This window comes from Leishmania major, chromosome 35 (genome assembly GCF_000002725.2).
Source record: "Leishmania major strain Friedlin complete genome, chromosome 35".
NCBI classification, from domain to species: Eukaryota; Euglenozoa; class Kinetoplastea; order Trypanosomatida; family Trypanosomatidae; genus Leishmania; species Leishmania major.
This window is the reverse complement of record NC_007284.2, coordinates 1,548,980-1,571,534: the sequence shown is the minus strand read 5'-3', so window position 1 is coordinate 1,571,534 and position 22,555 is coordinate 1,548,980. Positions and strand designations below refer to the sequence as shown.

Here is a 22,555-nt window from a genome sequence, read left to right as displayed (position 1 = left end):
TCGGGGTGGATCGAGCGCGAAAGGAACGAAAAAAAAATAAGGCGATAAATGATCATTTTCTTCCGTTTCCAAGGATTGCAGAGGTCGCCTGGCCGCCGCCCATTGGCGTTTCGCTGCCTTGTTGACGGTTGCTGCGTTTTTTTTTGTCAGTAGAGAGAGATTAAGAGATTCATTGAGCGAGAGGGCAGGAGAAGTTTGCTTGTGTGTGTGTGTGTATGTGTGCGCGTGCGTGTGTCTCCTCCCCTGAAGAGCCCTCTGGAGGGCACGCTAGAGTCGGCAACCCATACCCAGAGAGATCTATGTGAAGAGGAAAAACATCTCTTTAACAAAAAGACACGTTAAGACAGACACGCAATTCACAAGCGCGCGAGCGTAGACGCTCAGAGCTCGATTGGATCGTCAGCGGTCCCGCGCGGCTCCTCGGTCGGGGTGTCGTTGTCACGGCCACGCTTCCGCGAATGCCCCAAACCTTCTGCCCAAGCCTCGCCTCTGTGAGAAACGGCTGGGGGTGCCGGGAGCCGTGCCCCGTTCGGGGCCGACACCGAAGTCGCTTCACTACACGGCGCAGTGGCTTCCATGGAGCTTGCACTTACAGAAGCCGCTGCAGGTCCCGAAACCGACGGCGAGTCCCTTGTTCGCTCGTTCTCGCCGTCGCTCTCGCTATCATCCAAAACAACGTCTGCGTCTTCCCCGGTTCGGGTTGAGGGGTGCCAGTGGTACTTCGTCTCCCCCTCTTTTGGCGAAGCGCGTGCCGACAAGCGCAGGTACAGCGGGTAGGCGTCCACAGACGAGAAGGTGCACAAGTAGCTCCACAGAATTGTGTCCACCCGCACGTCGCACGGTCTCATTTCAGCATCGCAGAGAGCACAGTTCCAGTAGGATGCTTTGTTGCTGCTAACAAGAAACGCGTTGAGATCGACGCACTGCAGATGGGTGCACCGGCTTCCGCGCACCGGGACGGAAAGAGGCAGCTGGGAAATGGGGCACTTTGTGGTGATGACGGGATCGTCCACCTCGAGGCCGTCGTCGTCCTCGTCGTCTGCCATGATTGCCGCGTAGGTGCGCTGAATCGCCGCATTGTTCGACAGCAGCAGACTTGACGATGTCGACGCGAGCGCATTGGCGCTGGACGAGCTGCTGAGCAGCATTTGCCTTGCCTGCACCGCATTCCGGCACCCCAGTCGTGAGGACAGCATCCACTCCGTCACCTCCTCCAGCGGGCGTAGCTGCGCCACTGCCAGAATAGCCGGCGTCTGGTACTCCTTGTTGTGAATGTCCACCTGCACATGCTGAGCATCGGTGTTGCGGCTCAGCAGGTACGTGATGTCCAGTGGCAGATATGTCTCGGCCACCTCCCGCTCACGGTCCGGCCACGAGCGCTTCCACGGTGTCATGACACACTGCTTGTTCACGTACACCACAATCTCCTTTGCCGTCGGCCAACGCGCTGGCGTGTTGGGGTGCCGCAGCGGAATCATGTAGATGCGGAGCTGACGGCTATTGACGCCGTCCACGTACTGCACCGGGATCTCGAACCGCAGCATCGACGAGCCAAAGCGGAGCTGAAATCGACGCGGCACGCTCAGGATTCGAAAGAACGGCGGCGCTGACTCGTTCAGCTGCGCAATCTCGTTCGACGAGGACGTCGAAAGCGGTACAGTGAGCAGAGACGGCGGTGCTACTGGGGACGCTGAAGTAGATGGCGCACCGACTACGGCGTACGAAGTTGCTGCGTTGTGGGCGACGGTCGAAGAGACGCGCGCGTTCGCCGTCCGCGACGTTCGAAAGCGCGTTGACAACCCTGATGATGCTGTGCTGGCGCTTGCATGCGTAGGACAAGTGCTGCCGTCCCGAGGAGCAGCCTCCTCTCGCGCGCGCGTCGAGGGTGGCGAAGAGGCGGATGAGGCCCTTGTTGACGAAGGCGGTAAAACCGTAGGCTGTGGCGCCGTGTTGAGAGAGTGAGCAGACGCAATCGACTGCCCCTCTTCTTGAATGTGGTCAGTGAGTGGCAGCACCCGCGAAGACCGCCGAGGGCTGATGGACAGAGTTGAAGCCGTCGCTTGAGGCGGCTGGAGTGAGAGCGCATCCGCAGCGCTGCGCTTTCCACCATCAGAGAGTCGTGGGTCACTGGCGCTGCCGAGAGTGGGGGAGGTGGAGCCTTGGCGGTCACCCAGTGCCCCTGTTGCACCCAAGCTGATATCGGAGGGCCGACGCAGAGCTGGAATGCCGTCGCCGCTACGGTCTATCAGCCGGACCGCTGTCGCCGCCGCGCGTGACAGCTCTTGTTTCTTCCCGTTCAAGGGAAGCACGGAGGCCTCGCGCAGCTCGCCGTGCTCGTACAAGAGATCGCGAAGCTCCTGCATGATCTTGTGAAGATCTTTGGCGAGATAGTGATCGTGCACGGTACCGTCCGAAACGATGCTCTTGAATTCCGGCAGTGAAACACGATTGGGAATGACACGGCTGTGCAACCGCCGCCAGTCACTTTCAGTCATGCCGCGCAAAGAGCCGTTGCCGTTGGCATGAGCCATAGCTGTGCGCAAGAGTGCACAAAACCTTAAGCGCACTCGCCTCAGTTTTTTTTGTGCTCGGGGAGAAAAGGGGAGGGGGAGGGCAAGGAAATCAAGCGTCTGAGCAAGCAAGTCAAAACGCACGTCGATGCGGAGGGAACAGGAGAGCGAGAGAAAACAGATGGCGGATATGCCAGGCACGTGCTTCGCGTGAATTCGTGACAAGAGCGTGTTTGCCTTTTCAACGCCGACGCTCAGGGCGAACAGCAAACCAACTCGGTCGAGAGAAGAGGAGTCCACTATGTCGCCTCGGAGGAACCGCTGCATCAAGCTCGATGCGCACAAGCACATGCCCTGGCGCGCACACGCCTTCCTCGCAACGGCCTACGCGGCAGTCACAAAAAAGGACGCTAGAGCGCCACGTATGTGAGAAGAAACGAGACGACCCCGTGCTAGGAACGATGTTCGTCAGAGAGAGCAGGGAGCTTCGCATATGAGCAGTGCACATGAAAAGCGAGTGTCTATGAAGCTGAAGAAGGAGTCTTCACAGTGCGACAGCGAGCGTACGCTTGCGTGTGCCTGGTGCGCCTTCTCTCCGCTTGTGTTTGCGTGCGCGCGCGAGTTCTTCTTCCTTGTTTCTATGCGAACAGCTGTAATCCTCTGCTTCGTCAGGTAGAGAAGATTAGGTGCAGGGTCTCGTGAGCGCCTGCGCGCACGCCAACAAAGACGCCAAAGTCAGCATGAGGGAAAGCAAAGGTGGTGAAAGCAAGAGGGCAAGTCGTTGGCCTTTGTGAAAGCGTTAATGCCCAAATCGACGGATGTAGTCGCGGCGCAATGCGAAGTAACAACTGTGGTGTTTGCTTGCGGAACACTTTGAGTCACCTTCAGCTCACTCTCATCCTCCGTCTGTCCTCGCAGGAGGGGGAGTTTACAGCTGCCCCTCGCGCACCCGCTACACGCACTGTTTCTGTACTGCTAGTGCAAAACTTGAAAAAAGCTGAAGCATTTGGAACAAGTCGAGCATGTATGTGCATCCCCGACCTCCTCGTACGCTGACGACGGAAGGCGCTCCATATCAGCGCGCGATGTCTTATTTTTGCTGTTGTTTGACGGGCACCAACTCTCATCACCTCTCCTCGTCAACTTTACCTACACACGACCAAACCGCACTAAAGGAGAAGCACACAAAAAGAACACTTTTTCGTTCCTTTTTAGGCGCCCTCGAGCGATATTCACCAACGTGAAGTGGCGGCGATTGAAGCGACACACCGTTGTGTGTGTGGCACACACACACACACACAAACACACAGGACAGAGAACATCGCTGTGGCGCGCCGTGTCGATCACATGCTTTGTTCCCTCAGAAGCTCGGTGGTGATGAGCATGAGGGGGACTTTGGGACAAAACACAACAAAGAGCCTCCGTTCTCATAAGCAAAACGAAAAAGGAAACGCATGTCCGACACAGACTGAGAAGCATGCTTTTTTTATTCGTTTTTTCCCAGGGTGTTCGCCCTGTCGCAGAACACGCGTCCGCCTCTACTTAATTCCCAGCTGTCACAGGCTCACCTCGCGTGGTGCGAAGCAGTCGTAGGCCCGGGTTGCAGCAATGCGCCGACTCGGTCACCCTAGAGCACCGCCCCAGCCTCGCAGGTGGTCTCACAGCTGCGCTGCCATCATGCCAGCCGCCACACAGTGCATTCCTCGGCGTCGCTCAGTCTCCCCACACAGGGAAGCGAGGGCCGGGTGAGATGCGTTCGATCCACGCGGACACTCTGCCCGTCAAATGGATGGCGGAAGCGTGTTCATTGCCGCAGGTCGCTCCGGAGCAACGCCTTCCAGGGCCTCACCACCGACAGCAGTAGCGATGCGCCGCCCCGACCACTCTGTGGCGTAGGCACCTGACCCTGTCACCACCAGAGAGGTGGTTCGGCATTTGTCAAGGATAGTACAGCTACTTGGGTTTAGCAAAGTGGGGGGGGGGGCGCTGGCCCCCCTGAGATACCACACGCACTGAAGCATGCATCTCTTCCCTCCCCCCTCCCCGGTATCGGGGCTGATCGAAAAGGCGAGAAAAGGAAAAGAGGAAGAAGCCAAACAAAAGGAGAGCGAGAACGAAAAAAAAAACAAGAGAGGAGACAGTGTGTAGCGACGACTACTACTGTGCACGAGTCCACATCAGCGAGCAGTACCGTTGAGGTGGCCTGCGACAGTAAAATTTATGACGCACAAAACGGAGTTGCATATCTCTCTTCCTGTTTGTCTGTTTTGTTTTGTTTTTGTACTTCTGCATCGGTTTGTTGTTCTCTGTGTGTGTGTGTGTGTGTGTGTGTGTGTGTGTGTCGAGGCTCCACTTCCCCTCTCTCCACACAGGCCAAACCATTCAAACACCAAGACCCCCTCAACAAGAGTATATTTGCAGCGCATCCATTTGTAGCGTTCTGTTCATGTGTGCATGTGATACACAGAGCCTCTCTCATCCCACAGGGGAAGGAAGGTGATGGTGCCGCTCTCTCACATGACAAGAAGCGCGAGGCGACGACGCGGAGAAGAGACGCGAAAGACAAAGGGCAGGAGAAACACAAGGCGATTACAGTCTTCAACAGCTGGAAGACACACGCACAGACATGCCCCGCACGGTGCGGTTCCGTGCACCGCACACAAGACGCTCAGCCTGCAGAACAAGAGAAAAGTACACTCGAAAGTTCGCTTAAATCGGACTTTTAGCGAAAACTGGTACACTGGAGAGCAAAGAAAAAAAAACGGTAAGCCGCGCTTCGTATATCACCGCGCAGACGAAGGAAAGGAAGGCGGCGCACACGAAGATCGAGGCAAAAAAAAAAATGGACAACCCCTCCAATACACATGGCGCAACCTGGATGTGCACACGGCAAGGCCACGTTGAAAACCATCACGCGAATGGGCTTCATTAACCCCACATGTACACAAACACAAGTATACATAGACATGCACATGCCTAAGGGTACATATCGAGCTAAATCGCTAACGAAGAAGGAAAATTGCAAAGGCAAACGAGGGCGAAGAGACATGTGGTGAGAAAAAAAAGAGAGCCGTGTAGTAGTCGTCGTTGTCTGTTACACGCGACTCCGAAAGTCGGAGGAGGGAGGGAAGGTGGGCACCCCTCCCCCCTTCTCTCCCTCCCTCACCCCGCAGTGCCCCTATACACATGTGGCTCCATCACAAATCCCGTACACATGGCACGCGGAAGCCGAGACAAGAACAAAGAATACAGGCAGAAGTCCGCTTATTTCATCCTGCAAGAACAAAAACGAAGAAAACGCGTGCTGCACATCGAGCAAGCGAGCAAGAAGAGGGATAGCACAGCGCCATCCTGTCCTCGTATCTCGGAGCCGCAAAATCGACGACTTGGACAAAAGAAAGACGCCGCGACGCGTTTAGTTTGTGCTGTACTCACGGCTGCATGCGAAAGGCTGGGGATGTGGGATGTAGGATGAGAATAATACAAGCAAAGAAAAGACACGCCAACGGTTCATGACAACATCAGCTACAGATACCTGGTGCTCATTCTACTGTCGTGTCTCCCCCGTGCTTCTTTCACTTCTTGAAGACATATCAGAAACAAAACGAAGCGACAAAAAAAGAGCAGCACGCGCAGCCCTGCACCCACCACCACCAGCACACACATACATACACATACACAACTTCCAGTCGGAAACAAAACACAAACGAACATTCAGAGACGATAAAAATGGAGACGAAGAGAAGACTGGCCACAAGCGCACACACATACACATGCACGCCTGTGTACAACTACATCGAAGACAGAGAGGAGGACAATAGACAACCGTGTAAAGTCCACGTGAGAAATTCGGTGAGCCCAGTGCACAATATGAAACAAGAGGGGTTCCAAACAGCTTCCAGTAGGCGGGTACAATACAGATCTTTCCCCACTACAGAAGCTCGGGAAGGTAACAATGCCCAAAAGGCAAACAAAAAACAAAAGAAGCGCCTTCAGATGGGCACAGGCTACAGCGGCTACAAAAACAAAACACCAAACCTCGCCACTGAGCACAAACATATGCCCACATAAGGAGATGCACACGTGAAAATCATATCGCAAGGCAGCGGATGCAGTTAAAACCCCTTCAATTCGGCCTGCTGCGCCGACGTCAGCGCAGGCGTGCGGTCGACCGGGCTGTCCGGGTACTTCTCGAAGTTGCTCGTGTCGCCAGGGCTCTTCACCCGCACAGGGATCGGCGCGGGGTAGTAACGTGCGTACAGCTTGTCCCAGTTCGCACCGTGGAAGTACGGATGGTTCTTCACGTCCGCCGGCCCGCCTTTCAGCGTCCCCAGGCGCTTCGTATGGTCCGTCTGCAGCAGCCCCTTCACGAGGTCGCGCGCGCGGCCGTCAAACCAGTTCGGGAACTTCAGCCGCCCAGCAAGGATCTTCTCGTAAATCCGGAACGGCGTGTCGTCGTAGAACGGCGGGTATCCGGCAATGAATTCGTACAGCAGCACGCCCATCGTCCACCAGTCCACCGCCTTCCCGTGGCCCTTGCTCTGGATCACCTCCGGCGCAAGGTACTCCGGTGTCCCGCACAGCGTGAACGTCCGGTCCGGCACCTTCTTCGCAAACCCAAAGTCCGTCATCTTCACATGCCCCTTGTTGTCCAGCAGCAGATTCTCCGGCTTCAGATCGCGGTAGATCACGTCCAGCGAGTGCAGATACTCGAACGCAAGCACCAGCTCCGCGTGGTAGAACTTCGCAACGTCATTCGGGAACCGCCCGGCAGTGCGCAGGTGCGTGAACATCTCGCCGCCCATGACAAACTCCAGCAGAAAGTACACCTTCTTCTCGTCCTGGAAGGAGCACATCATGTTCACGATGAACGGGTGACACAGCTCCATTAGGATCCCCTTTTCCTGCGCAACGTGCTGCTGCTGCTTCATCTTGATGATCTCGCGCTTTCTCAGGCACTTGATCGCGTAGTACTCCTCCGTGCCCTTGCGGTGGGCGATGCGCACGCGGCCGAAGGAACCGGTGCCGAGCGTGTTCTTCAGTTCGAAATCTGAGAGTTTCCAGCTGGAGGTGTCTGGCTTTGCGAAGTTGCACGCGACCTTGGGTTTTAAAGCGGAGTACCACGTGCTAGGAAACATAGCATGCGCCGATCTGGACGCAGCGGTGATGGGAAACGCACCGCGCACATTCGTCCCCGTGGGCCCAAGGGGTACGTGAGCTGTGCCAGCCACCTCAGGTTTCGGCTTCACACTCACTAGCATGGCGCCAGTGAGATGCAATCAGCAGTGCCCGAGCTGATGCCACCCCACATCGGCTGTGTCAAAGAGATGGGGGACGGAAGAGGTTGAGAGAGAGAGAGAGAGAGAGCCCTGAAATGGTCTCAGAAATCAAGAAAAACACGTTGGTCTCTGCAAGCCGTCCTCTTGCGGTTCGCTAGCGAAGGTGTGTCGTATGCTTGCGTTGCGGGTGCGCCACGAAAGAGTCGAGCAAAGACACCCGTTCGAATGCCAATGACGTGTTCGAGAGAAAGCCGTGCCTCGACGGCGGAATGCAATGCAAAGCAGACACCTCACAAGTGGTACGGACGTCCTGCCTTCGGGGACTTCCCGAAAGGAACCGCGACGTCTCGCGACGACGTCTGACCCCTCCCCAGAGGAGATATACGGTGAAAACGCGCACGTGGAGACGCGCAAGCACCGAAGCTTACGGGCACAAAGGGGAGTGGCAAAATTGACGAAGGAAACAGAAGCGATGCTGGCGTACGACTGCGGGTGGGAAGCGTGTTGGTGGGGGGTTCCGGTTCGCGTGTTCCCGTGCGTGTTGTTGGTTCTGTGCTTGGAGAAGGGGGACCACGTGGAGCGTCACGATCGTGTTACACTCGGCAGACAGCGGGCGAGATGGGGTGGGAAAGGACGCGCAGACGAAGGTGAAACAGAAGCACAAGCGCATACAGAGATATGAGAGCGTAAATGCCACTTAATAAACGAGATCGATACGAGTCAGGTGTGTGTGCACGCGCGTGTCATCGAATCTGCGCGACCGGTCTGTGTAAGTTGGGCGGCTTCGTGCAGGTCCAGGTGTTGAGAGCGCAAGTTTCACGAACACACACGCGCCCGCACGAACGATGGAGCAGAAGAGCACCAGCAGGAGTGAAGACGGCTGAGAACGGCGAAAGCGTGAGAGGGTGAGGGAGGACGGGGAAGGGAGAGAGGCGGCCTTGCAGACAAGAGTCCACAGCAACGGCGCGAGGCACGGAGAGAGGGCATGCACACGCAGCCGAGACGGAGCCACTACACGGGCACGTGCTTCATCTCTTCCATAGGCCAGCACTCTCGCACGCTCGGGACTCAAAGGCATACTTCGCCAAATGGCACAGGCGACCCTCGCGTCGAGAAGAGGAGGCCGTGAAGACACGCACACACAGCACACCCCTGCGGAGCGCACGTCTTTTTTCTTCCGCGAAACTTGTGTCCGATGCGCTGCGACGCTCGACCTTTAGTCCTTTCGCTTTCTTTCGGTGCGTATGACGGTTTCAAGATCTATCCTTGCTTCGCACTCCTCTGGGTTTTGTTAACACACGGAGTTGAGATAGACCATAATGCGATGCCAGCACGAGAGAGGATAAACGTTTAGGCAGCAGAACAGTGTGCCATACAACCAAAGCACACACGCGACAACAACTCGCTGATTCCCCCCCCCATCCCGTCGGCTCATCCTTCCAGCTTCTCGAGATGCCGTCTCCCACCCCGGTGGAGGGGGTTTATTGACAAAGACGTAGTCTCAGAAGCAGTGCGGAACCACTAGCCACGTAGTCGGGAGCATCAATCACCTGCCAGCCCGGCCTCGTTGCCGAACACGTCGTTTGGGTCCGCCTCATCCACCACCTCGGCACCGTCACCGATGCGAGTGAAATTAAGGAAGTGATCTGGGCGGTGCAGCGCATGAAAGAAGGGCAACGGCACGTCGACGACGACGTCGTACTCGGTGTTCTCGCGCCACAGCGCCCCCTTGAAGAAGTAGTTCCAGACCCGATCTGCCGGTACCAGGAAGAAGCAACGCGCCTCCGAGGAAAGGGCGCCGCGGCACGGGGTTGAAAAGGATGGGTCCGTCGCCTCCGGAGTCCTCTTCAGCAGCCGCTCGTACTCACTCTGCGCCCATGCAATGCCGTCCGCGGTGGTGCTGTAGCACCGCGCCATCACCCCCTCCTCCGACATCTCCAGGACGGCAGTCACAAATCCTTGCGGCACCATCCCCTCGTTCGCAATTAGCGCACGCGCCTGGAGGGCGAGGTCGTGCGAGGTCAGCTGCGCCTCGCTCTCGCCAATCCTCATGAGTCCCAAGAAGGACAGGTTCGCCTCCTGCAGTGCTGCCGCGTCAAACGGAATGCGTGGTGGCGTGCGGGCCTCGACAGCCGTCCCGAACTGCGGCGGGATCATGACACACAGCACCTCCTTGATGTTTGGCGAGTCGGGCAGCGCATGGCCAAGCATGTACGCGCAGCACTGAACCTTGACGTCGCAGCACGCCAGCAACTTCTGAATCGCGTCCTCAGAGAAGATGAGCTGGTCGCTTGCCCCGGTGGCGCCGGCGGCGTCGAAGGTGATGGGAGTGTTCTCGTCAAGAAAGGCGGCATCGGCCAAGGAGCGGGGACGCCAGTTGTTGTTCAACGCCGTCGCTCCAAAGTCGAAGGCGGCCTTCACCTTGCGCTTCACGACGTCGCCGCTGCTCGTGACAACGTTGACCGTCTGCGTCTCTGCCAGCTTTGTGCGCTGCATGGCCTCGATCTCTTTCATCTCCTCCTGCTGAATCTCCACATTGGTCATTCTCTTGCCCAGAAGAATGCCCTCCTTCTCCTTTTCCGTGAAGTCCTTCGGGCTCACGTTCATGCGGCGCGCGGCGTCGGCGATGATCATCTCCTGCAGACGGATGGACACCTGCTCCCATTCCTGACGGGTCGCGTACGTGGGCCAGAAGTGAGACGCGCTCACCTCGACGTGCAGGTCAGGAACGAGAATTTGCCGCGTGCGCTGCAGATTTATGTGGTAGCCACGCAGAACCAGGTTCAGTAGGTTGAAGCACGTGATCGGTTGGAACTGCAAACTCTGCTGCCAGTCGTCGTAGATGCAGAATTCCCACCCTTTGCTTTCCATCGCCGCGATGCGCAGCTCGACGAGGCGGCTGTGACGCAACACCATCGGCAGCGGCAGGTTCAAGTCACTTTGGCCAATGATGATGTTCGGGTAGTCTAACACCAGCATGTTATGCAGCGTCTGGCGGAAGCGGGAGCGGGTGACGATGATCTTGCTTGGACGCTCACTAGGCGGACAGCTACGTAGCCACGACGCAATCTCCTCCGCTGCCTTCTCGCGCGCCAGCTTCGAGCGGCGCTTCTGCCCGGAAAAGACGCTCCGGTGCACTACGCTCATCTTCAAAGAGCCGGAGACGGGCTCAAAGACGAGCACCGCGCCATTCTCGGACTTGAACTTCTTGCCGCCGTCCGGGGTCGGCTGCTCGCTCGTCACATACGTGGCGCTGTCGTCTACAATCCACGTGCGCATCCCGCTGGAAAACAGCTCAGCGATGTTTGTGTCGGACAGGCTCGCCTCCGTCGGGGCAGAGCTGAAGAGTCCCAGGTCGCGCTTCATGCGGTCGCGCAGCGTGTTGAGGGTAATGTTGTTCTTCATGATGACGGGCATCAGCTTACTCATGAACGGCTTCATCCCAGGTATCCAGTAGCCAAACGCGCTGTGGCAGTTGTAGGCCAGGTCGATCGCAACGACAATGCCAGCAGGAAACGGATACATGCGCGCCGTCGAGTACTCGTAGAACTTCTTCCTCGCGTACTCGGCAATGTTGTGGCTGTCGTAGTTTCCCCATCGCAGCTGCACATCGATCCAAAACTTCGAGGTGGTGCTGTGTTGGTACACGTCGCCGACGAGGTCGGCGAGACTGGTCGGCTTCGACGTCACCGACCAGCGCGCTGCGCTCACCAAGATGACATCGGCAGCCGAGCTTGTGAAGGTGTAGGACTTCTGTGGGTGCTGCTGTTGCAGCGTTATGGAGGCTGCGCCAAGGTCCATGAGGCTGTCCTTCAGCTTGCTCGCCACGTCGTTCACAACGGCACCGTGCGACTTCTCCCAGAGAGAGCCGCTAAAGATCTTGATGAGCGACTTCTTGATGGTCTCCAGCTTACCGCACATGAAGACACCCGTCGTCTCCACCTTCGACTCGAAGCCGGCCTGGATGTCAGAGCGGTTGATCGTAGGACTCCACCAAAGCGCGAACCGCTGGTTCGGCACCTTGCTCAGACCAGCACGCTGCTGCTTTGCCAGTTTTGTATCCTTCTTCGAGTTTTCAAAACCGCCAGAGCGGTCGAACTCGATGCCTTCCCACGACGGAAAGCCCGTCCCCTTGAAGAGACTGTGCTCCAAAATCGCCTCCACACCACCGAGGGCGTTGTTCATATCAGCGCGGTAGCGCTCCATCACGCCGCCGCAGATGTTGCCGTCGTGCTCCATGTGAAACCACCAGTTCTTCAGGTACTTGCCGGCCAGGTATCGCTGGAACTCCATGCGGGCCCGGAAGCCGGTGTCGAAGTGGAAGAGCGGCGCGTGTCGCGAGAAGCGCACGCGGATGCGCGGGATACCCTTGTCGATGATGTCCTCGATGTCGTCCAGCGACACGCGGCTGCCACGCGCCTTGGCCTCACGCTCGCGGGTGCGGAACTCCAGCCATGCCTTCTCGCTCTCCCTGATCTCTGTTTCCCACGGCGTGTAATACTGCAGCACGTTGGGGATCGGGATGCCCTCCTCGTTAGTGAGGCCGGCGTAGAAGAACTGGACACCCGTGCTGGTCGTCTTCGAGTAGATGGTGTCCTTCGCAGGGATCAGCGAGTGTCCGACCGAGAGCATGCCGAGGCCGCCAAGATCGGACGGGGCGTAGAACATCGCCGGTGGGAAGCGCGACTTGGCGCGCGAGTTCAGCGCCATCATCACACGCGCCTGCATGCGATGCTCCGCGCGCGCCAGGGTCGCCTGCAGCTCCTCCGTCCCGAGAATCGCCTCGCGATAGTATGGCACAATCTCCGTAATCAGCGCGTTCCACTTGGCCGCGATGCTGTGAAAGGTGGAGCTGCCGACCATCATCACAGTGCGGCGCGCCTTGTTGCGGATCATGTTGATATGCTCCTTCGTCACTTGCAGGAAGGCTCGGCAGGAGATATCTTTGGTTGTGTGATTGCGCAGACTCCACATAGACTCGCTCTCGAGAATGTCCGCCTCGGTCCGCACCACCGGCAGCAGCCGCACGGAGAAGCCTGCCATTTCGAAGAGCAGGTTGGGGTTGTCCTTGGAGTAGACGCTGACGAAGCTGTTTGCGTCGTTGATGGTCGCCATCGACGGCGGCAGGCGGCTGCGGAACTCCCATAGCACCGCCCGCGCCAAGTTTACGTCGGACAGGAAAAGGCGCATCCGCGCGTCGCGTGGCCACTCCTTCGCGTTCTTGAACCCGTAGACGGATGCGTTAATGGCACGCATCTCCGGATCCGACTTGGTCTCCTCCAGGTAGCGGCGCCGCACCTCATCCGCCTCCGTCTTGGTGTAGCGCACCACGATGTAGACCTCGTTCTTGTACCTGCAGTACGCGCGAATCGGATGCGACGCGGCGAGGTATGGGTCTCGGAAGAAAGACATGAAGGGGTTCGGCTTCAACGCCGTACCGGCAATCTCCTTGCTTCGCTGAGTGCCGAGCAGCAGCACGTCCATCACGAGCCCCCAGTACTGCGCCAGGAATGACGAAAACATGAAGCCGCGGATAAGCCCCTTGTAGTGATGGTAACTCATGTCCTTGAACTCCACCACGACGTCGTGCCGGCTGACAATGTAGTCGACGAGAGACTTATCCATGATCAGCTCCAGCATCGGACGGAAGAAGTTCCAGTCGACGTTGTCGTAGAAGGCGTCCTCCAGGTTGCTGTGCAACAGCACCACCGACTCGTCGTGCGACACGTCCCATATATCGGGGATGTTATTGATGCCCTCACACCACTTGTACACCAGCTGTGGCAGCGGCTCCACATCGGACGGTTTAACCCAGTTGGGGAAGAGACGCTGCACATTCATCGCCTTGTACCAGAGGTACTGGTCGAGGAAGGAGTCAATCAGTTTCTCCTGCGGCACGACAGTGTAGAGCGGGTACAGGTGTGAAAAGTTGTCCATGTACTCCACCTCGACGTTTTTGAAGCGGCGCTGGTGTGCAAGGGCGTCTACGATGCCGGACAGGGCCTCGTGGGGAGCATTAAAGGACTCCTCGATGCGGGCCTGCTCCTCACGCTGGTTCGCCGTGAGGCGGTTCGCGATATTGTGCTGGTCACGCAGTCGATTGAGGGAAAGCTGCAGCAGCGACAGCTCTGCCGTCTTGGACGGGTCTGGGAAAGAGATCTTCTTGAAGCCGCGGTCGTTGAGCCAGTTTGCCATCATGCGATAAATTTCCGTCGCCTCAGCGGGTGCCATGATCGCAGCGGCGTCTTCCCCTGTCACGTATCGACGCTGGCGGCGCTGCTCATCCATGAGCTTCAGTCGCGTCAAGCGCCCTAGGTTTTTCATGAATGCCTGCTTGTCCACAGTATCCCCCTCCGCAATGCGGCGCCGCTGCAGCTGCGTTGTGCGGATGTACTCCTCAGAGCGAAGCTTCACGTACTTACCGACGAGGTCTGTCAGCGGCTTCGCAAGCCCAGGCACGCTCCATGGCAGGCCGGCACGCCAGTGCCGGAACGCCTCGTTCATGTGCTGGTCCATCGTCACAATGACCGAAGCCTTTACGTTGTCCGGCAGCATCTCTCGCAGCTCACGGCGGAACGCCTCCTTGATGTTCACATCCTTGTCCGGCTCGACCCGTTGACGCGTGATTTTCTTGCCCGACATCTTGCCTTTCTGCAAACGGCCGTGCAGCACGCGGTCGGTCAGATTGCTCAGGTAGCGCTGAAGAAGCGGTGTCATGCCGCGCATAAAGAATACCCACACACGCCACGCCGGGCCCCAAAAACCATTGCCAGGCCCGCTTGGCACGCCGCCAACGTTGAACTTGCTGTACAGCATGTGCTTAAGGTCACGACTCCTCTTGATCTGCCTCATAGCCCGTAGCTTGTAGCGGTACACCCCCGTCAGGACGCCGACGTGGGAAAAGAGGTACTGGGTAGCATCCGCCAACTGCAGCGCGTCAGTCGACCCTAACCGATACATCACATGCATGTCGATGAGCCGCTTCATGAAGCCTAGCAGCTCACGGATCATGTGAAACGCGGGGCCGAGCCGGCTCTTCTTGATCTCCTTTGTCGTCAGCGTGCGGGTCGGCTTCGCCTCGAAGTTGTAGTCGATGTGTACATACGGCAGGCACTTCATGTTGATGAGCTGAACAAGCATGTTGTGGCCCTGCCGCATCACCTGCAACGCCGCCTCTAGCCACTCCATGCGCGTCTTGGAAAAGTACCGCATCCCTGCCATTTTCTCCAGCCGGCGCTTCTCCTGCATCGCGCTCATGTCCATCGTCCCCGCCCCTTCAGCTTCTGTGGCGGCAGCCGCGGCACTGCGCCGTTGGCGCACGGCGTGCTGCAGGGAGCGCTTCACGTGGTGCTTGAGTAGCTGGGTGTAGCTGCGCAGAATCTTGTCTCGGTCGTCCGTCGTAAGCAAGTCCGGTGGGTCCTGGTACCACTTGCCGCACAGCGGCACATCGATGCGCCGCTTCATGCCGCCCTCAAAAGAGTTGTAGGGCGCCGGAGCAAAAAGCAGCGACAGGCCCGTCTTCGTGTTGGGCTGCTCCAGCGGGAGCGATGACAGAAACGGTTCAAAGTCGTCCGGCAGCTCCAACGGCACGTCCGCGGCGGTCTCAAGATGCTGGCCGCCCGCGCGATGCCAGGTAGAGGAGCACAACGCAGCCTGCGCGCGCGACACGTCTGTGTAATTCTTCTCCACTGCTTTGATTGCGTTCAGCGATGGGTGGAAAGTAAAGCACGGTAGCTCGGGGTCGTTGTTCTCAACGCGCACGGTGGCTGGGTAGTGATACGGGGCCAGTTCGACCCCGTCCACCACTGAGCCATACAGGAAAGGGAAAGCAATCTGCCGCTCCGTCAGCATCGTGAAGCGTGGCTTGCGCGGATTGTCGCGGTGGATAATGCGACGCAGGTCGTTGAACTCCGTCCAGTCGTCGTCCTCGTCCTGCTTCACGCGAATGGCAGGCGGGGCCTCGAACTTCGGGCCGCGTGGGATGGACAGGTGCATCGCTTTGGCAGCGTAGAAGGACTTGAGGTCCCACAGGTAAAAGTAGTTGCGGTCGTCAAGGGTCGGCAGAATGGGTGACGCATTGCGGTATAGCGCCTCCATCACATCAAGGGTGAAGTAGTACCCATTTGGCCGCCGAGGGCCGCGAATCTGGTTGGGAGCCACCAGGCGCGGAAAAGGGTCATAGAACCAGCCCACGATGCCGGCGTTGTCCTCTTCATCGAGATCGTCGAGCACCGGTGGAGGCGGCACGCGGTCCATGAAGTAGTCGGCGAAGTCCAGCGGCGGCTCGTTTTCATCTCCCTTGTGCACCGCGCGCCTGAAGCCGCCACCTTCTTGAAGCAGCTCTACCTTGTTGGCGCGCATCTTCGTCCACATCGAGCCCCACTGTGACACGTACAGCGGCTCCGCCACTGTGGGGGTGTCATCCACGATGGTGAGCACGCCTCCGACGTGGTACACTACGGTCACGTAGCGCGCCTCCTCCCAGGGCATTGGCATGTTTTCCAAGAGCTTGAACAGAGCCAGTGGAATGTAGGGCAGCATACCCACGCACAGCTTGCGCTCCGACTTGAAGCGCTTTCCGCCGAGGTCACCGTTGTCCTTCACCACCTTGCGGATGAACTCTGGCGGCATCAAGTCTTTCTCCCCCACTGCCGCCCGGTACGCCGCGCGGAAGCCGTACCGCTCTGTGTTCATGCGCTGCCATGTAAGGATCTGCTGCTTCCTGGACTCCTTCTGCTCCTCCTCCTCCATCTCCGCAAGCAGCGCAGGGTCGACAGCGACCAGGTCGTCATCGTCCTCGAACCCAGGAGGAACCGACACGCTCATCCTTTCCGACGCCGCTCTACGCTCCTCCTCTCGACAGCAAAAGAGTGCCAAGTAGGCGTTGGACAGAGGTAGTGAGGGAGAGCAACTCACAACAGCAAAAAGCACAGTGAGAGAGTGTTCCGCGTGCTGTCGAGTGGAGCTTGCGACACTGGACTTCTGCGCAACTCCACAAAGCGTACGCTTCACGTTCCCGGAGAGAGTCACGACCACCTTTTCTTCGCGGGCCACACTTTTTTCCGTCTGCCCTCCCCCCTTCGCCAAAACTAGTGCGTCGTAGAGACCACCACCAGTGACACTTCCCCACACACCTTTTCTTGTACCACCGAGCGGCCCGCCGTTCCTGCTTGATAACGCCCTTTTTCTATTTTACTGTTATTCTGTGTGAGTGGAGACCAATGCACGGCAAACAGTTAGGTTAGCAGCTAAGAGCCGTCAAGTCGTGAGCAATGACACAGGGAGTGGGTGGCGCGAGGTCACATGCGAGAGCAGAGAGGAGTGAAGGAAAGAAGACAGGGAGAGTCGTTCGACGTGGAACGAGAAAGGCACGCAGAGAGAGAGCAAGAGCTGTGAGAGCGAGCCAGCGAGCGAGATCGCGTTAGTGCGAGCCAGAAGCCGTCATCATCATCGTGCTTCAGTCGGGGCGGCGCACAAGCTTGAAAGGAGAAGGAAGGCAGCTCCCCTTCCGGTGTCGTTCTTTTCCTCTGTTTCATCGTCTGATTCGACGACCTCCTCTTGATATGAACAAGCCACTCGCTTCGTCTTCGTCTCGGGAATGCCCGTCCGCAACAAGGTCAAGGAGGAGAGAGTCGACACATCTTATAAACGCAAAATGATCGTCTTTTGTTTCGACCCCACCCCCTGTTATCGATGTTACGCTGCAGCGCCGGTGGTGAGAGAGATCGAGTGATCTTGACGCATTGGCGTCCGTTTTTTCCGCAATGCCATATCAGCACTAGCTTGACTCACGTGCTCTGTGAATGTGTGACAGTGGGGCGGCTGCTCTTTCCGTTTCTACTTTTGCTGTATCCTTCCCCGCCGAGTGACGCATCGCGGCACACAAGCGTGCTCGCATAGCGCAACGTAAAGCGTGTGTGCTCTCCCCAGTGGGTGATCAAGGGGTAGCGCAGAAAACAAAAGTCTGTACCGTTGTGACCACCGCTGTCCTTCTCGGTGACACCCCTTCCCCACCTCACCGCTAGCGGCAGCACCGTCACCACCAAAACGGGCACACAAAAACAAACGTTACGCCACCGAAGCCGCTTCCACAACGACAAAATTGAGAAACAGCAGCGTGGAGCAGCGGAAAAGGAAACGCGCAGGCACACACATGATGTACACGGAGAGAGAAGGCCGCCGCGTGCCGCCTTCCGTTTCCTCCTCCAACTACCTTCCCCTTCCCTGTATCCATGTCACCCAGTCGGTGCCTGCATCCAGCCACGCAGAAAAGAAGTACAACCGAGCAGCAACGAGCAATGAGAGAGGAAGCAGAGCAAAGTGTTGTCGTGGATGCGCTCAGACAAAAATCGCATAAATCACACTTAAATTTCTGGGATTGCCTTGAACACGTAGGAGCTCGGCTTGCTCTTCTCGATCTGCACAGCAGCGTTGATGACATCGGGCCACCGCACCTCACGTTGGGTGCGGCGCTGCATGAACCGTAACGGTTGAAATCCAGCAAAGCTGCCGCTGCGGCTATAGTGACTCTCGTAAAACCACTTTACGGGACGGGACTGAATGCGGCGCTGCTTGCGATAATCGGCGTCGGGTGTGTCCGGTACGTGCTCCTGGTACTGCTCCATGGAGGGCGTGTTCTCGACACCCCACTCCATGTGAGGGGCCCAAAATCGGAAGTCCGCCCACTCCTCCTTCCAGTACCAGGCCCGCATCTCCGACATTTTTGCCGACCGCAGTGAGCCGTCGGGTTGGCGAATGACAAAGCGACGCCGCTTCTCGTTTGTCGGATCCAGCTCCAGCTTCTTCAACGGCTCGTGGCCGACATTCACGCCGATCTCAGCAAACATCCAGTTGTGCTCGGATTTGTTCGCGTGGTCGCGGTGCGGTCCCGCCCACACGGGCATCTGGCTGTACTGCTGCACTGGCTCGCCGCTCTTACCAATCATCTCAGGGAACATGCGCCGATACACGTCGTAGTTATCGCCCCAGTAATCCTCGTAGTCCTGCTCCGTCTGCAGAAAACGATACGGGTCGTCCATCTCCCACACATTTGCGTAGCTCGCCTCACGGCGGTTGACGAGGTCGCGAAAGAGGAACTTGTCACTGTAAAACGTGATCTTCTGCTCTGCAAAGCGCAGCTTGCCGTAGAAGAGACCCTGCTTGCGGGCCCGCACATCGCGAATCCACTCAAGCGCAAAGAGGCGCTTCGGCAAGGTCCAGTCTGGCTCTACACAAGCGTCGTAGCATGCCTTGAAGTGGTGCCAGACTAGAATCTTCCTGACAAGCGTAAAGTCGAGACCGTACATCTTCGCCAACCGCTCCGGTGGCCAACGCTCCGGTGCCTTGCTCCACAGCGCAAACAGTTCCGGCCCTAGCTCATCGCGCACTTTGTAGTCCTCATTGATCTCGTATCGAAGTCTTTTCGACATGTCGAAGAACTCAGGCGTACCCAGGGACGTCTGGAACCCGATGCGTCGCTCCAACTGCTCCTTGTTCTGCACGGAATTCTGGGTGAGCGCCTCGAGCCACATCAGGTCTACGTGAGTCATCACGGCAAGAAGAGGGCGAATTTTGCGATCAAAGTGCTCTCTCAGCCGCTGCAGCCCCTCCTCATCCAGAGACTTGAACCACTCATTCAAAAATTGGATGTAGTCGCTGAACGTGCACGGGTAGCCGGCGTCACGGTCGCCAAACTCAAGGGTGCGCCAGCGCTCCTTCACAATTTGCTTCAACAGCACCTCATCGTCCATGAGTCCCTCCTTCGACTTGTCCCATGTGGCGGGGCGCTTGCGCCCGCGGTAGATGGCAATCTTCTCAGCGTTTGTTCGCCCAGGCAGCTTCATTAGCTCTACCGAAAGCACGTTTTGAAGGTACCACGCACCGAAAGGGTTCGCCCACCAGGGAATATCATACCGACGGTCTTTGAGGGACTGAGGCATGTCCATGAACGGCTGCAGTGCCTCGTCCATGTCTTGCGACCTGGAGCGGTTAAGCCAGAGGTCCCACTGAGGCGCGTCGAACGACTTCATCTGACTCAAGTCCTTCGTCCACACTTTCGGGTCACGCCACTCCACCGGTTTCGGGGGCTCCGTCAGGACATGGTGCTTCCACGACTTGCGCTCCCGAGGGCCGCGCTTGGTGAAGGGGTAGCGCCGCGCTAATGCGCTACGCCGAAGCATTAGGGCTAGCTTACAAGAACTCAAGGGAGAGCCACCACGTTGGAGATAGAGGAGGTGATGAGACTGATGAAGCAGTAAACACTGATAGCGTTCGATCAAGGCACCGGACTTTTTCTGCCCTCACTCGGCAAGCACTACGCTGTCCCCTCCCCCTCCCTCTTTTCCAGCCCCTCTGAAGTAGCCGCGGAGAAAGGTGGCGGAGTGGAATGCTTAAGTTCCTGGCCGCTGCGCGTGAACGTGAGTGCGCGCGTGTGTGCGTCCTGCCACGCACAATATGGCAACGGCTACCTGGCAGACTCCCCTTTTCTTTCCTTGTATGTACACTGTCCTCCACGTTTCGTGCCAATCACCTCGTAGAGGGCCCGCAAAGTGAGAAGCAGGAGCGGAGAGGGAGAGGGGCAAAGCAGGGGAGAGGCGTGGTGCACAGAAAAAGAAAGTGAACGGTGGGGAGCTACTACTGAAGTGCACGCGTACCAATAAATTCATACATGTGGCATCAAAGGAGCCGAGTGCATCAACCGCACATAGATGATGAAGGATGCGGAGGCGGCGATGAAGTCGAGCAGAGAGAGAAACGAAGGGGAAGAAATTCGAAGAGTATTCAACGACTATAAGCTGCCTGCAGCATCACGCCTCGTGCGAAATCGCCAGAACCGCCCCAGCAACGGCTGACCCGAGAGAAGGGGGGGAAGGGGGGACAGGTCAGCATGCACTGAATCGTCAGGAGGACGCAGAAAGGAAGCACGATACTACTACTCCGTTTGCCTTTAACATACACGAACATACGCATCGACCTCGCTAAGAGCAGAAAAGAGGTCATCATTCCCCCACCCCGCACTTCCTATTCCTTTTTTTTTGAACCTGCGGGATGCGCATTTGGCCGCATACTTCAGCGACTCTTGTGCCGTACTTTGATATCCAAGAGACCAAGCCTTTGGGGGGAAGGGGGTCATGTCGCAGAAAAGGAAAAGGGGGGCAAAGAAAAATCGTCGCTGCCTCCCTTCTCGTGTTTCGCACATGTTCGTGTGTACGTGTACGCTGTTTTCTTTTATGTTGTTGCTATTACTCTGCACATTGCAGCAGCCACAGTGTCAGACCGACATTAACATCGGAGAGGCTAAGGAGGAGGAATAGCACGCCTATAATCAGCACAGGATAGAGTAGACGTTGCTGGCATGACAATGACGGGATCTCTAGGTAGCCCAGGAAGACACTGTACAGATACGTGGTGGCTCCAATGGCAACAAGCGCGTTGCTCACCCATGACACGCTCATGAGCGGTGCCAGAAAGTACGCAGTCACCTCTGTCCACATGAAGAATGTGAAGTAGCCGTTGCAGTGCACGTCAAAGGCGTAGCGCCAGTCCAGGTCGGGGTGCAGGTAGTCCACGGCAGAGTCGACGCCGAGGGCTGAGGCAGCCTCAGTCAAAACACCGCTCTGCGTGGATTTCGAAGATGGAGAGAGGTAGATCACCGCGACCGCCCGCCATACAGAAGCCATGCCTAATCCGCTCAGCACATACCATGTGATGGCGGCAAACACGGTGCCCAAAAGCGACCTTTTCATACCCAGCAGCAGCCACTGCGCGACCGACACAACAACGACAAACACGAGCTGCAGCATGAGAAAAGCAGGGTCATCACGGTAGTAGTGCCCCTTCGTCATCTTTCGGGCCCGGCTCATTTTACTCACCAGCGAGGGGTTGAGGCACAAGGAGTACATCTGAGACAGAGCCGAGTCTATCTCCATCTGATCCACCTGCACAGCGCGCCGCGCAAACGGGGGCAGGCGCGATGTCCACCGCGACATCACAAACGTGCACTGCGAAAGCATCGGAAGGCCTCTAAATAAACGCAAAAAAAAAAACGCCAGCGGGGCGCAAAGAGAAGGAAGCTATGTCCTTCCGCTCTTCCCTAACGCAACAGAGTAACTCACGCAAGAAGCAGATATGAGAAGCAAGTGCAACAAAAGAAAACGGGGGACAAAAGACTCACACTTAAGCTGCGTACACGCACCACTGTGGATCACGTTGAGCAAGGCGCCGCTGTGAATGGGAAAGACAACACGTTTGCTACGCTCTATCGCAGCGTCTCATGATGGAAAAAGGCCGGGCAGGGGAAAGAGCCGCAGAAGCATGGAAATCTAAGAGCTTTCCGTAGCCCTCCAAAGCGAAAGAAAAAAAAAGCAACACCAGAAAGAGGGGCGAAGATAGGGAGACGAGAGGGAGAGGAGAGCAGGAGACGTTTTCTTTCGTCACGCAGAGAGCATGATGTGCCCTCAAGAACCTCCAAACAGCTGGATATGAGCACAGACGAAGTCTCGAAGAATACGCACCATGAGGGCGACCGCGTTGGCAGCCAAACCGTCAGAAACAAACGAGTCGTGCACAGCGTCCAACTGAGCAGAGGGCGTCGTCGCCAAGCAACGCGCCTTCGGCGTGAAAACAGCAACTGCATGCAACACAGAAGGCAGAGGCGTCCGGTAAGGTGTGCACATGTGACAAAGTGAAGAACCGCTTGCGTGCGAACGCGATAGGCAAAGCTATTTCTGTTTGTTTTGTTCTTCGAAGGTGGCAGGTATGCTTGCC

At 57.4% G+C, this 22,555-nt stretch overlaps 5 protein-coding genes across 5 annotated transcripts; all 5 read right to left on the bottom strand.

Moving 5' to 3' along the window:
• Positions 1-380: 380 nt before the first annotated feature.
• On the bottom strand, positions 381-2,495 carry LMJF_35_3970 (conserved hypothetical protein; the record flags this gene model as incomplete). Its single annotated transcript, XM_003722744.1, has 1 exon — positions 381-2,495. The coding sequence occupies one exon, from the start codon at positions 2,493-2,495 to the stop codon at positions 381-383; it is 2,115 nt and encodes a 704-aa protein (XP_003722792.1).
• A 4,130-nt stretch (positions 2,496-6,625) lies between these two features.
• On the bottom strand, positions 6,626-7,648 carry LMJF_35_3960 (protein kinase A catalytic subunit; the record flags this gene model as incomplete). Its single annotated transcript, XM_003722743.1, has 1 exon — positions 6,626-7,648. The coding sequence occupies one exon, from the start codon at positions 7,646-7,648 to the stop codon at positions 6,626-6,628; it is 1,023 nt and encodes a 340-aa protein (XP_003722791.1).
• Positions 7,649-9,331: 1,683 nt separating this feature from the next.
• LMJF_35_3950 (U5 snRNA-associated splicing factor) lies at positions 9,332-16,615 on the bottom strand (the record flags this gene model as incomplete). The annotated part of the gene is made up of 1 exon (XM_003722742.1): positions 9,332-16,615. One exon carries the CDS (start codon positions 16,613-16,615, stop codon positions 9,332-9,334), a length of 7,284 nt encoding a protein of 2,427 aa, XP_003722790.1.
• Positions 16,616-18,153: 1,538 nt separating this feature from the next.
• LMJF_35_3940 (conserved hypothetical protein) lies at positions 18,154-19,968 on the bottom strand (the record flags this gene model as incomplete). The annotated part of the gene is made up of 1 exon (XM_003722741.1): positions 18,154-19,968. One exon carries the CDS (start codon positions 19,966-19,968, stop codon positions 18,154-18,156), a length of 1,815 nt encoding a protein of 604 aa, XP_003722789.1.
• A 1,062-nt stretch (positions 19,969-21,030) lies between these two features.
• LMJF_35_3930 (conserved hypothetical protein) lies at positions 21,031-21,801 on the bottom strand (the record flags this gene model as incomplete). The annotated part of the gene is made up of 1 exon (XM_003722740.1): positions 21,031-21,801. One exon carries the CDS (start codon positions 21,799-21,801, stop codon positions 21,031-21,033), a length of 771 nt encoding a protein of 256 aa, XP_003722788.1.
• Between the last annotated feature and the right edge of the window lie 754 nt (positions 21,802-22,555).